The sequence below is a fragment of the Pan paniscus genome, chromosome 10 (assembly GCF_029289425.2).
Source record: "Pan paniscus chromosome 10, NHGRI_mPanPan1-v2.0_pri, whole genome shotgun sequence".
Classification (NCBI taxonomy): Eukaryota; Metazoa; Chordata; class Mammalia; order Primates; family Hominidae; genus Pan; species Pan paniscus.
In genome coordinates, this window is record NC_073259.2 from 30,668,445 (window position 1) to 30,682,429 (window position 13,985).

The window sequence follows — 13,985 nt, forward strand, 5'->3', positions numbered from 1 at the left end:
AGAGCAGCACTCTGCATCTGGGAAGAGAGTCCAGAGAAAAGAGCCCAGAGGGGCTCCATTCTGGGAACAGTAAAGTTCGTATGGGGAGAGAGTCCTCTGCATTGTTTTATGTCCTTAATATGAAATTATATAATCTGTGAAAACATAGGACATTTCTTTTTTTTTTAATTTTTTTACTTTTTAATTATTATTTTTCCATAAATTATTGGGGGTACAGGTGGTATTTGGTTACATGAGTAGTTCTTTTATTTATTTATTTATTTATTGATCATTCTTGGGTGTTTCTCACAGAGGGGGATTTGGCAGGGTCATAGGACAATAGTGAAGGGAAGGTCAGCAGATAAACAAGTGAACAAAGGTCTCTGGTTTTCCTAGGCAGAGGACCCTGTGGCCCTCCGCAGTGTTTGTGTCCCTGGGTACTTGAGATTAGGGAGTGGTGATGACTCTTAACAAGCATGCTGCCTTCAAGCATCTATGTAATAAAGCACATCTTGCACCACCCTTAATCCATTTAACCCTGAGTGGACACAGCACATGTTTCAGAGAGCACAGGGTTGGGGGTAAGGTCATAGATCAACAGGATCCCAAGGCAGAATTTTTCTTAGTACAGAACAAAGTGAAAAGTCTCCCATGTCTACTTCTTTCTACACAGACACAGCAACCATCCGATTTCTCAATCTTTTCCCCACCTTTCCCCCTCCTCTATTCCACAAAACCACCATTGTCATCATGGCCCGTTCTCAATGAGCCGTTGGGTACACCTCCCAGACAGGGTGGTGGCCAGGCAGAGGGGCTCCTCACTTCCCAGTAGGGGCGGCTGGGCAGAAGCGCCCCTCACCTCCCGGACGGGGTGGCTGGCCGGGCGGGGGGCTGACCCCCCCACCTCCCTCCCGGACGGGGCGGCTGGCCGGGCGTGGGGCTGACCCCCACCTGCCTCCCGGACGGGGTGGCTGCCGGGCAGAGACGCTCCTCACTTCCCAGATGGGGTGGCTGCCCGGCGGAGGGGCTCCTCACTTCTCAGACGGGGCGGCTGCCGGGCAGAGGGGCTCCTCAATTCTCAGATGGGGCGGCTGCCGGGCGTAGGGTCTCCTCACTTCTCAGATGGGGCGGCCGGGCAGAGACGCTCCTCACCTCCCAGACGGGGTCGCGGCTGGGCAGAGGCGCTCCTCACATCCCAGACGGGGCATTGGGGCAGAGGCGCTCCCCACATCTCAGACGATGGGCGGGCAGGCAGAGACGCTCCTCACTTCCTAGATGGGATGGCGGCCGGGCAGAGACGCTCCTCACTTTCCAGAGTGGGCAGCCAGGCAGAGGGGCTCCTCACATCCCAGACGATGGGCGGCCAGGCAGAGACGCTCCTCACTTCCCAGACGGGGTGGCGGCCGGGCAGAGGCTGCAATTTCGGCACTTTGGGAGGCCAAGGCAGGCGGCTGGGAGGTGGAGGTTGTAGCGAGCCAAGATCACGCCACTGCACTCCAGCCTGGGCACCACTGAGCACTGAGTGAACGAGACTCCGTCTGCAATCCCGGCACCTCGGGAGGCTGAGGCTGGCGGATCACTCGCAGTCAGGAGCTGGAGACCAGCCTGGCCAACCCAGCGAAACCCCGTCTCCACCAAAAGAATACGAAAACCAGTCAGGCGTGGCGGCGTGCGCCTGCAATTGCAGGCACTCGGCAGGCTGAGGCAGGAGAATCGGCAGGGAGGTTGCAATGAGCCGAGATGGCGGCAGCACAGTCCAGCTTCCGCTCAGCATCAGAGGGAGACCGTGGAAAGAGAGGGAGACCGTGGAAAGAGAGGGAGAGGGAGGGGGAGAGGGAGGGGGAGGGGGAGAGGGAGGGGGAGAGGGAGGGGGCGGGGGAGGGGGAGGGGGAGAGGGATTTCTTATTACTTAGTCCAAGTGAACCACTAGTATTACAGTTGACTCTTGAACAACACAGTGGTTGGGGAACCAACTCCTGCGTGGTCCAAAACATGCATATAACTTTTCACTTCCTAAAACTTAACTGCTAATAGCCTGCTGTTGATCAGAAGCCTTACCTGTAACATAAACAGTCAATTCACACATATTCTGTATGTTACATGTATTACATTCTGTATTCTAATAATAAATCAAGCTAGAGAAAAAGTTATTAAGAAAGTCATAGAAAGGAGATATATTTACTATTCCTTAAGTGGAAGTGGATCATCATAAAGGTCTTCATCCTCATCTTCACACTGAGTTGGCAGAGGAGGAAGAGGAGGGGTTGGTCTTGCTGTCTCGGAGGTTGTAGAGGCTGAAGAGGTGGAGGAGGTGAAAGTGAGGCAAGAGGGGTCAGGCACACTCAGTGTAAATTGTAGTGAAAAATATCTGCATGTAAATGGATCTGTGCAGTTCTAACCCCTGTTGTTCAAGGGACAACTGTATACAGTCAGAAAATTCAGTGTCAACTCTATTCTAAATTTCTGGATGCTGTGGTAGGAAAACTTACTTTCTTAGGTTCTCACAACAGTTTTGGAAACCAGACAGCCTGGTAGAGATTTAATACATTCAGCTTTCTTTATGACACTACAGACGTCAGAACAGATATCAGGTATTTGCAGCTTTTTTAAAGAGAATCAGGTCATTACCTGCAGGCAGAGTATTAATGTTTTGGTCAGTCTGTGGGAGTGTGCAGGCTATCCAATGAGTTGTCTTTTTCCATTTAGTAAATTCTCTATTCCATGCAAGGTGTAAATATCACCTTCTTACCTAGAAAAGTAGATTTGCCTCGTGACAGATCTCATGTGTGTTTGTCTTTCTAAATTACAGATGTATTAAATATTCTTAAACACAAATTGATCTTTACAGATAATTTAATTCTTGATCTGTACATTGACACAGTGTTTCCAGTCTAATGAGTGTTTTTCCTTACAGGGTCAGCCTTTACAACATCTGATAATTTGTCTCTCAGCTCCTGGGTATCATCTTCTTCCAGTTTTCCTGGGTTTCAGCACCCACAGTCCCTGACTGCTCTTGGCACCAGCACAGCATCCATAGCAACACCCATTCCTCACCCCATCCAGGGTTCTCTGCCGCCATATAGCCGACTGGGAATGCCTTTGACCCCATCGGCCATTGCCAGCTCCATGCAAGGGAGTGGCCCCACATTCCCTTCCTTCCACATGCCGCGATAACATCACTATTTTCAGCAGGGGCCCTATGCTGCCATTCAAGGACTATGCCATTCCTCTGCTGTGATGACGCCATTTGTATGACTCTTCTAAAATAGGGAGAATCCAGATCCAGAATGTGCAAGTGGGTATGGAAATATAGGACAGGGCTGGGTGGGTGGGATGTGGGGTATTGGAGCAGGGGCTTTCCAGGAGACACAGGACCTATCAAAGAGGAGAGCTGGACTCACAATAAAACCTACCACTGAGGGAATGCACCACGGACCAGGATTCATCTGAGGGACAGCTCTTGGGTTCAGGAGAGAATCCATGTAAAGTTCTCAGCCAGCCTGAAAGTTTACTAATACAAGGCTGATGAATCTTAAAGTGCATTATTCCTCATGGTTAAAACGCTGTGTTGATGCAGTAAAAGATAAAAGAATCTTCAAAGAGGCCATACTATATAGCATACTGATCATAATGACTAACTGAAGTCAATTTATCCCTGTAGAAAATGGGAGCCAGTAGAGAAATATTCGTAGTGCTGTAGCATAAGCATGTTTAGTTTTCTTTTGTGTTAGTCTGCTGGGGAAGGAGCTGAGATAATGCTAATGCATCCTGTTTTGTGGATGAATACATGGTAATGACCTCACAAAGTTCTATTTGTAATATTGAAGGGCAAGTAACCAACAAGCTCAGTTTTCACAGTCTTCTTTCTTCCCAGTTCTCTTTATTGCAAATACTTGCCAGAGTTAGGGTTGGGGCTAGAGTTATGGAGGAAAAATCTTCCATATACAGTTTTGAAGCAAGAGCCTCTCTATATTACATGGTGAAACTGAAGTTTGATTTTTCTGGGCTGCATTCTAAACACACTACTGACTAATTCACTGAGGAACACTCCAAAGCCTAGGCATGATGTTCTGTGAGGCTTGCTTTCACTTACAGCTGCAACAGAAGGATGGTTGTTCTATTCCAGAAGGATTTCTCTGCCGTTGGTGCCAGAGATCCCTTCATTTTCACTTCAGTTTTGGAAGACCTTGTGGATGTTAAAATGCATCTGGACAAATTCTCATTTTCAGTAAATCTGCCTTGTGGTTGCTGACGCTGATTGACAAGGATTTGAGAATGACCATTCTAAATGCCAGGATAGCCATGATTTAACTTATGTTCCTGAGTGGAAATGTGTCCATACATCTAATTTGGCCTTTTTCCTTACTGTGTTACATTTAGTGACTCCTTTACCGTTTTGCTAGGTCTGTAATCTTAAATTGCTTGATAACATGATGGCTCCATAACTGAAATGTTGGCAATTCTTATAAGTAATCTAAAGCATTCTTCCACTTTATTTTCAACTTTTGCTATCTTCTTAAGCCTTCCTTTAATGTTTATAATAGTAACAAATATTTTAGTTATATATGACCTGTATATTGTTTTTGAACAGCATATATATATATCTAGATATCTAGATATATATATATATAAGCATTTACAGTCAGGGTAACACATTTGGCATTTTGCAACAATTTATTTCCCTAATAACATAGATTTAATGAAATTAATAGTTTTTCAACTTTAGATTTAATGCACTTCAACTACAGGATGTAACCTGTCGTCTTAGCAAATTTCTCCAAAACTCTAATTTAATTTTTGTATGTAATATTCATTCTACTCTTCTTGCTACAAAAGTATTGAATCTGTTAAAAGGGATGGGAAATATTTCTACTGACAGTAGAAGTGTATTTGGGGGGAAATGCAATATACTATCACATCAGACTCCCGTGGGATTTTATTTGGTGGTTTTAATGTTAGCCTTTTTCATATCACATGCCTTTCTGGGCACTTCCAGCCTATGAAACAAGGCATCATGGCACAGCCTGTCTAGGTGATGCTGTTGTTGGATTTTGCACTTGCTATTCTCCACTGTACTCCAAAGTTTACTTACAGAAAAGCATGGGCTGCGTTAACAAAGCATCTCATGATCCTACAGCAAACACTGTGGGCCAATTTTTAACTCGTTGCATGTTATGCTGTAGTACCCACAGGTAGTTTGTTTTCAAACAAAGTACAGGTGTGCATTTCTTTAAAAAAGCAGTTATGAGTAATGTTTAACTATCCATAGAGCTAGGATAGGGGTTTACTATTTAATAGCTGGCCTGTTGCCAGTGCTCCTTTGAATATAGAGTACTGCTGCTTAAAGCAGGAATAACAAAAGATGCTGTTTTACATAATGCTACTCAATACCCTGATAAATTACTGGTCTACTAAGGTGAATCTGTATCTGAATTTTATTTTCAAAGAAGATGAAAAGATTGTTTTAATACATACTGTTTTGACATTTCTACCAATCTGTGTGTCTCAAAGAGATTTGTGTGTTTTTGTTGAATATGGTTTTACCTAGTATTTCCTGACTTCATAATTTTATTTTGTAATTAAGCAATATAAGACTATAAATAAGAGTGCTTAGGGAAAACAAAGACTAGTCAGACCTAAAATTCTAAATTGGATATATATTTTTAAGTATTATTCGAACCAGAGAAAAGAAGCACAAGTGAAATAGAGCTTAACCTCATCAGAGTCACTTGAGCCATGGAAACCAAGGGGTAGAAATTTCCCCTCCCTGGGCCTTTCTGAGGTATCCTGGTCATTGATTCTTATTAAACCCTTGGGAGTTTAGTATTTAAAATTCCAACGCCCATTCTGGCAAAAGTAATTTCAAGAACTACCTATTTAATGGGAAAGCCAATTGAATAATAAAGGCCATGAATTATAATATATTTAGAATATATTCAGGGTTCCTCCCACGCCTCACCCCGCCCCCCGAGTATATTATAGTGTCAAAAAGCATGGCTAATGGGAAGTGCTGCTAAAAAGAGGTCCTGCCAGACCTGCTTTATCTGATCCTGAGGAATTAATTCAGAACTTAATAGGTTTTGCAGTTGTGGTTTGTTTTTAAAATATCAATAATTCTGAGTAGATTCAAGGTCTTTTTTGTTTTGTTTTGTTTTGTTTTGTTTGAGATGGAGTCTCACTTTGTTGCTAGGCTAGAGTGCAGTGGCATGATCTCGGCTCACTGTAACCTCCGTCTCCTGGGTTCAAGCAATTCTCCTGCCTCAGCCCCCTGAGTAGCTAGGATTACAGGTGCGTGCTACCATGCCCAGCTAATTTTTGTATTTTTAGTAGAGACGGGATTTTACCATGTTGGCCAAGATGGTCTCGATCTCTTAACCTTCTTATCCACCCACCTCGGCCTCCCAAAGTGCTGGGATTACAGGCGTGAGCCACTGCACCTGGCCTCAATTTTTTTTTTTTTTTTTTTTTTTTACTAACTTAGTCTTCTTCTCTCCTCTGTCTACGCTTAGCAATATATAGGTAAACATATCCAGCTTGTCTAACACATCACAGATTATTAGTTAACAAGGTGTAGATTAATGAGCTTATATTGTATTGCTGGATCTTTTGAGTTAATAACAATGGTAACTTGTCCAGAAGGCCTATCATCATTCCTAGTAGGTGGGCACAGAGTAAGAGATATTAAGAAGCTTCCTGATGAGTCGTCATCTAGCAAAGGCCCTGTGTAGGGCTATATTATAGGAGTTACATTGACTTCTGGGGCATTCGAAGGTCTCCCCCCTTATGCATATCTCTGTCATTTTGCTTCTCTAGCCATGACAACACACTTTCCTCTCCAACTGCTCCCTCCCCACCAAAAAAGAAAACCGTCTAAAAGGCCAAGGAATAAATATTCTTAGAAGTAAAGTATCTTCATCCCATGCTGCCTTTTTCAAAGAGGTGTTAGGATATTTATCCTATTTCTGTATTTCACAGTAGCTTTTCAGGCTGTCCTGCTTATGTATAAGCTGATTTATATTGAGAAAAATCACTTTTGAATAAAGAGGATGAAATGACTCTACACCCCATTAAATACTCAGTCAAGCTTAGCCATGACTCAGTAACTAAAAAGTTCAAAAAATCCAGTTATGTAATGTGCACAGTAACAAATTGCAAGAAAAACAACTTAATCTTCCAGTGACTAAGTAAGAAAAACTGTTGTCACTATTAAACATGTAGGAAATTGATAATTATTACAAACAAAGCAATACTCTACCCTAAATCTAGACAAATCACTGGACAGATGATAAGATTTTCAGCTTTCTCCTTTAAAGAGCTGTGCCTGGCTGGATGATGGGTTTTATACAAGTTTTTATGTTATTTTAGAATGTATGGATTTTTTTGTAAACACGCAAAGGGAAGGTTACAAACTCCTTAAACTTTAAAAAACCATCAAATCCTTTCTTTGCTACTTATATTCTATGCCAATTATAATATTCCAAGACTTACCTTTCTTCAGAATGCTTACATATGGAAAGGTTTATTTGTAAATATTTGATAGGTAAATATTCCATAAGTATTTTCTAGCCCTTCTTTCTCTGTCCCTCCCTCAAATAACTTCATTACCCGCTCCTGGATAAACAAAATATCTTGATAATAAGAAAACAAAATCATTTTTTGTGAAATAATACATATGGACAAAAAATACAAGTTGTATTTTACTTCTGGTTCATTAAAATATTGTGTTTAGTTGGATTTTTTCCTCCTTTATTTTCAGAAACATAAAAGAAATTGTTTTATTTCCTAAAGGATAAAATTGGATACAGCCTCTTTAGTAGACACTATCACAGTTCTGTTGTTTGCTGTGTTCATTTGCTTAATGAATTGCGCGAGAACAGTCACTGTAATGAAATATGTGTGCTGGGGGTGGGGGGAAGGGCATGGGAAATGTTTTATGAAAAAAAGTTATAAACCTAATACTATGAAGTAACATCTAATGCAGTTCTTTTTAAGTGCAATATATTTATTTCTGCTAGAAATATATTATCAACCTTATGTAATATATGAAGCATTACATATTATTTGTAAACAGCTTAAAATTATATATTACCCCAATTGTACATAAGTACAAATGTGTGGATATTAGTTTCTTTCATTAAAAATGGTGTTTTTTAAAAAATACATGTGCACCCATTTACACCTTTCATTCACTTACATTGTTTTATGATGTTTGGTACCTGTTTCCTCACCTGACAAAAAAGATTAGATAAGATTGTGGGTCCCAGCTGGCCACTCACAGGCTGGACACAGCCCGGGATTACTGCACAGTATTTTGGGTTTGTCTTTAGTTGCATTTGAAAGCCTTTGGAAAAGACATTGCTCTCAAGTTCCCACTGTTTTCCATTTTCTGCACCCAGTCCCCTTCATTCATGTATGCTACCCAACGAACCCTCAGAATCACATGATTTTGCACCTCTCTGTACTGAATTATACTGAAGACTCCATAAAACTTAAAAACTCCTGTATCTCATTTCAGCCATGAGCACTTGGATATGCTGTAATGATATTACACAAAGCAGAATGACACCAAATAAGATTAGCCAAACTATGTCTTAATCCTCCTTCCACATGACAGTCCTTCAAAATATTTGATGTTATTATTACCCCCTGCTTTCAAAAGTCTACTCTATTACCCTTAATGTTTTGTGCATGCCTAACACCAACCTTTTAGAAATCTTTGATTTGGAAGGATTTTATGCTTAAGGAAGAGTTGCAAGAAGACCATAAAGAAACTCTGTACACCCTTTATGCAGATCCACAATTGTTAACCTTTTGCCCTATTTACTTTATCATGTGCATTTACAGTGAGTGGTGTGTGCATAAACGCACATGCACATGCATAGATATGTAATATATACAAATTATTTTTCTGAACCCCTTGAGAGTAAGTAGCATGTCATGCCCCATTATCTCTAAATAATTGAAAGTGTATTTCCTAAAAACAAGATTCCACTACATAATCACAGTAGGGTTAGCAACTTCAGGAGATTTAACAATGATGCAGTACTTTGACATATCATCTGTATTCCAGATTTGTCAAATTACACAGTAATGTCATTTGTAGCATATCTTTTCTTCAGTACAGATCCACTTCAAGATCACATATTGCATTTAGTCGTCATGCTACTTTAGTCTCCTTAAATATAGTATAGCTCTTCAGCCTGTCTTTGTCTTTCATGGCAAAAGGATTCCTATTGTATTAGAAATCATGAATTCATACTGATACCTCCAATTCCAATGCACTCCCACAGAGTCCTCTTTTCTTGCTTTGCCCCATTCGATATCTGTATGGAATACAGTGGAAGAAGGCTCAACAATTACCTCAACGTATTTATTTACTCAACTCTACCATACACTTAAAACTAATTTCAGATTTCTTCACCTGTACAACTACAACACACAAACCTTCTAAAAAGAGGTCAGGGTTTGTTTGCATTGTTTCCGTGCTACTCAACTAACAGTATATAGCCAAATGATATGTTCAGCAGTTACTTTGATTAATTCATTTTTTATCCTCCTGGATAGTTATGTTACTCATGTGCAATACAAGTGGGTTTATTTGTTCGGTTTGTTTGGAGTTTTAATGGATCTTTTCCTTCCTGTTTTTATTGATATTTTAAAAAAATAGAAAATAATGTGCTTTCAACAAACTCATACATCTAATAAGTGATTATGGCAAGGCTGAATTATAGCAAGGTTAGAGGATACAAGATTAATACTTTAAAAGACCGTTGCTTTCCTATATACCAGAAATGAACAATTGGAATTTGAAATAAACAGTTATATCATCACTAAAAAAAGAAAAAAGAACAAATAGGTATAAACAAAATATTCACAAAAGCTATATAAGGTAAACTACAAAACTTTGACGAAATAAATCAAAGAAGATCTAAATAAATGGAGAGTTAGTCCATGTTCATGGATAGGTAGACTCAATATTGTGAGGATGTCTGTTCTTCCCAACTTGATCTATATATTCAATGCAAACACAACCAAAATTCCAGCCAGTTACTTGTGGCTAAGAACAAACTGATTCTACAGTTTATTTAAAGGCAAAAGACCCAAAAAAGCCAACACAGTATTAAAGAAGAAAAACAGTCAGAGGACTTACACTACCCAACTTCAAAACTTACTACAGAACTATAGTAATAGACAGTGTACTATTGGCAAGAGAATAGACAATTACATAAATGGAACAGAGAGCCCAGAAGTAGGCCCACATAAATATAGTTAAATGACCTTTGACAATGGAACAAAGGCAATTCAGTGGAGAAATAATAATCTTTTCAACAAATGGTACTAGAACAACTGAATATCCACATGCAAAATAATAAGTCTAAACACAGACCTTAAATCTTTTGCAAAAATTAACTTAAATGGATCATAGACTTAAATACAAAATGCAAAACTATAAAACTTCTAGAAAGTAACAGGAGAAAATCTAGGTAGTTTTGGTTTTTTAGGTACAACACCAAAAGTACAACCCATTAACAAAAAAATTAACATGATGGACTGCATGAAAATTAAAAACTTCTGTGAAAAACATTGTTAAGAGAATAAAATGACTAGCCACACTCTGGGAGTAAATATTTGCAAAAACACATATCTGATAAAGGATTCGTATTTCAAATATACAAAGAGCTCTTAAAACTCAACAGTAAGGAAAAGACAAATTATGGGCAAAGGATCTCTCTGAACAGATACTTAGAGATATACAGACGGCAAATAAGCATATGAAAAGATGCTCAACATCACATGTGATTAGGGAGTTGCAAATTAAAACATGAGCTACGACTACATACCTATTAGAAGAGCTAAAATTCAAAACACTAGCAATGCTAATGCTGGCGAGGATGTGGAGCGATAGGAACTCTCATTCATTGCTGGTGGAATGCAAAGTGGTACAGCCATTTAAAAGGATAGTTTGTCAATTCCTTTCAAAACTAACATAGTCTTATCATATGATCTAGCAAGTATGTTCCCGGGTATGTACCCAAGTGAGTTAAAATTTTATGTCCACTTAAAAATCTGCACATGACTGTTGACAGCAGCTTTATTCATAATTGCCAAAACTTAGAACTAAGATGTCCTTCAATAGGTAATGGATGAACAGTCTGTGGTACATCCATTATCCATACAATGGAATATTTTTCAGCAATAAAAAGAAATGCACTATCAAGCTGTGAAAAGACTTGGAGGAATCTCAAATACATATTGCTAGTGAAAAATGAGCTATACACTGGGCAGTTCTAATTATATGACATTCTGGAAAAGGCAAAATTACAGAGATGGTAAAAAGATTGGTGGTTTCCACGGTTTGGGGGGAAAGAGGGAGAAATGAAGGGATGGCACACAGGTGATACTTAGGCCAGTGAAATAACTCTGTGATGCTACTGTAGTAGTAGATACATGAAATCATGCATTTGTCAAAACTCATACTACTGTGAAACTCAGAGTAAACTATAATGTAAACTATGGACTTTTTAGTCAATAATGCACCAATATTGGTTCATCAATTGTAACTAATGCACTACAATAATGCAATAGTTTAATAATGGAGGAGACTGCCAGGATGGGGGAGAGGGGATATACGGGACTTCTAGATTTTCTACTCGATTGTTCTGTAAACCTAAAACTGCTCTAAAAATAGCCTCTTAGTAAAACAACAACAACAATGAGATACCGCTTAACAACCACTGCTATGGCTATAATTATAATTACAATAACAAGTTGGCAAGGATGTGGAGAAATTGGAACCCTTATATATTGTCGGTAAGAATATAAAATGGTGTAGTCTGGCCGTTCGTGAAAAGGATAAAAAAAGGTTACTTACTATATGACCCAGCAATTCCACTCCTAGGTGTACACCCAGGAAAAATGAAGAGATATGTCCACACAAAAACCTGTACACGAATGTTCATAGCAGCATCATTCATGATAGGCAAAAAGTGGAGACAACCCAAATGCCCATCAACTGACAAATGGATAAATAAAATGTGGTATATCCACATAATGGAAGATTATTCAGCTATAAAAAATGAAGTACGATAAATGTTACAGCATGGATGAACCTTGAAAACAGGATGCTAAGAGAAAGAAGCTGGTCAAAAAGGATTACATGTTATATGATCCCATGCATGTGAAATGGCCAGCATAGAAATATCCATAGAGATGGAAAATAGATTAGTGCATGCCAGAGGCTGGAAGGAGGGAGGAATGGAAATGATTGCAAGTGGGTATGGGGTTTCTTTTAGGAATAGTGAAGATTTAAATTCTGTTAACACTTATAACTAAGACACTGCACTAGCCCTTTAAATATTTCCAAATTTTAATTTTTTAAAAAAGTCTACCTTGCTTTTTTTGAACCCAGGTATACAGCCTTAATTAAGAAATATAAAAGCTGCAAAACTCGATGGTTTTTCTACTAATGGATTATAAATTGTCACTAATAAGTATCTCAAAAAGGGTTTCAACGGATGGTACCGAAGATGAGAGCATTTTAAAGTTCCATATTTATCTTTAGGGGATGGGTCCATACCTATGTGAAAGCAGAGCTCTGCTGCCCCCAACAAGTCTGGTGGTCTTGATATAAACACTTATTATTTATTTAGGGCTGTCTCACTCTCCTCCTTATTCTCTAGTTGCCATTTAGGCTACTAGTAGATAGAAGTAATTAGAAAATAGGAACAAGGAGGCCCACCCTACTTAGAGACTGGGCAGTGCAGGTGAGAAGGAATCAGAGGAATAAAGTTCAGGGATAAGGGGGAGGCCAGGTTGGGGCTGGGCCGAAGAGATGAGAGAGAGATAAACTCAGCCCTCTGGGTGGGCAATGACAAGTGTAGGTACTAGAGGACAAACTGTGGGATAGATTGCAGAGTAAGACCCTCAGGGTGGAGTCTGAACACATAGCTGGAGGCAGAGGAGGAGGGAAGGAAAAAAGTGGTAAAAAGAGATCTTAGTACAGGCCACTGTATGACTTAGCAGGTGCATCTACCTAAATATTTGTACAAATACCAACTAGAATCAAATAAGTTTAAAAGACCTTATTTAGGCCATGTCATCCAAAGTATTTTATAGTTGAGGAAATCAGAACTAGAGAAACAAAGTAAATTGACCAAAGCATACTGGGCCTAGTCTAGTGATATATCTTCAACTCTATATTATAATCAAAGTTCAATCTTAAACCAAACTAAAATATTATATTATGTAAAATACAGCACACAGATTCATTATGTATCATTGGCACTTTTACTATGTTTTGCATTTAATCTGCCCATAAATATTCTGAAACTCGTTCTTTAAATCATTTCCTGTTTGCCCCAAAAATACTCATCTCTAATCCTACTGTAACATCATCATCTACATTTCTGTTACATTAGGATTAGAGACAAATTCTGTTTATAAATAACTCCAAGAACAGTTTTTATATTTTATTTTCATGTTGAAAATCAGTCAGATTTGCTTCAGCCTCAAATAAAGTGTTTATGTAAAATTAAATGAGCACTGGCAGCAAGCTGCACTTTTTTTTTTACTAAATGGGGAAAATGGACCAATATAGTAGAGGCTTTTGCTTATTAATATTGAATGTAGTAGTTCTTATATTAGTTACTTTGGTGAAAAATAAAAATAATCTCAATATGATGGAGTTTGTACATAGTATATTACCATCAAATCCAGGGAAAAATGGATTTTGTAGATTTGGGGATGTGGTACATGTATATAAGTATAGTTGTGTATATGTTGGTTAAGTCATTTAACAGTGATAACTGAGTACCAATCTGGTTCAAATGAATGTGCATATACTATGCAATTGTGCAGTCTCTCTACTTGGAGCTGAAAGAATCTCCCAATTAATTTATGGATCACCTCCCTCCCTTTGAATAAGACATGCCTTTATAAGGCATGTCTTATCTGATAAAGGCCTGGAGTTGTTTATAAGGTATGTCGTATCTGACATAGGCCTGGAG

General features: G+C 39.2%; 1 protein-coding gene across 1 annotated transcript in view; it reads left to right on the forward strand.

Annotated features, from left to right (window-relative positions):
- LOC117975399 (T-box transcription factor TBX20-like) overlaps positions 1-9,266 on the forward strand; it is a 60,464-nt gene extending 51,198 nt beyond the window's left edge. Inside the window, exon 5 of the mRNA XM_055096519.1 lies at positions 2,894-9,266. Within this exon, the coding sequence (XP_054952494.1) occupies positions 2,894-3,153 (260 nt within the window). The 3' untranslated portion in view covers positions 3,154-9,266. The remainder of the gene's footprint in view (positions 1-2,893) is intronic.
- Positions 9,267-13,985: the final 4,719 nt, after the last annotated feature.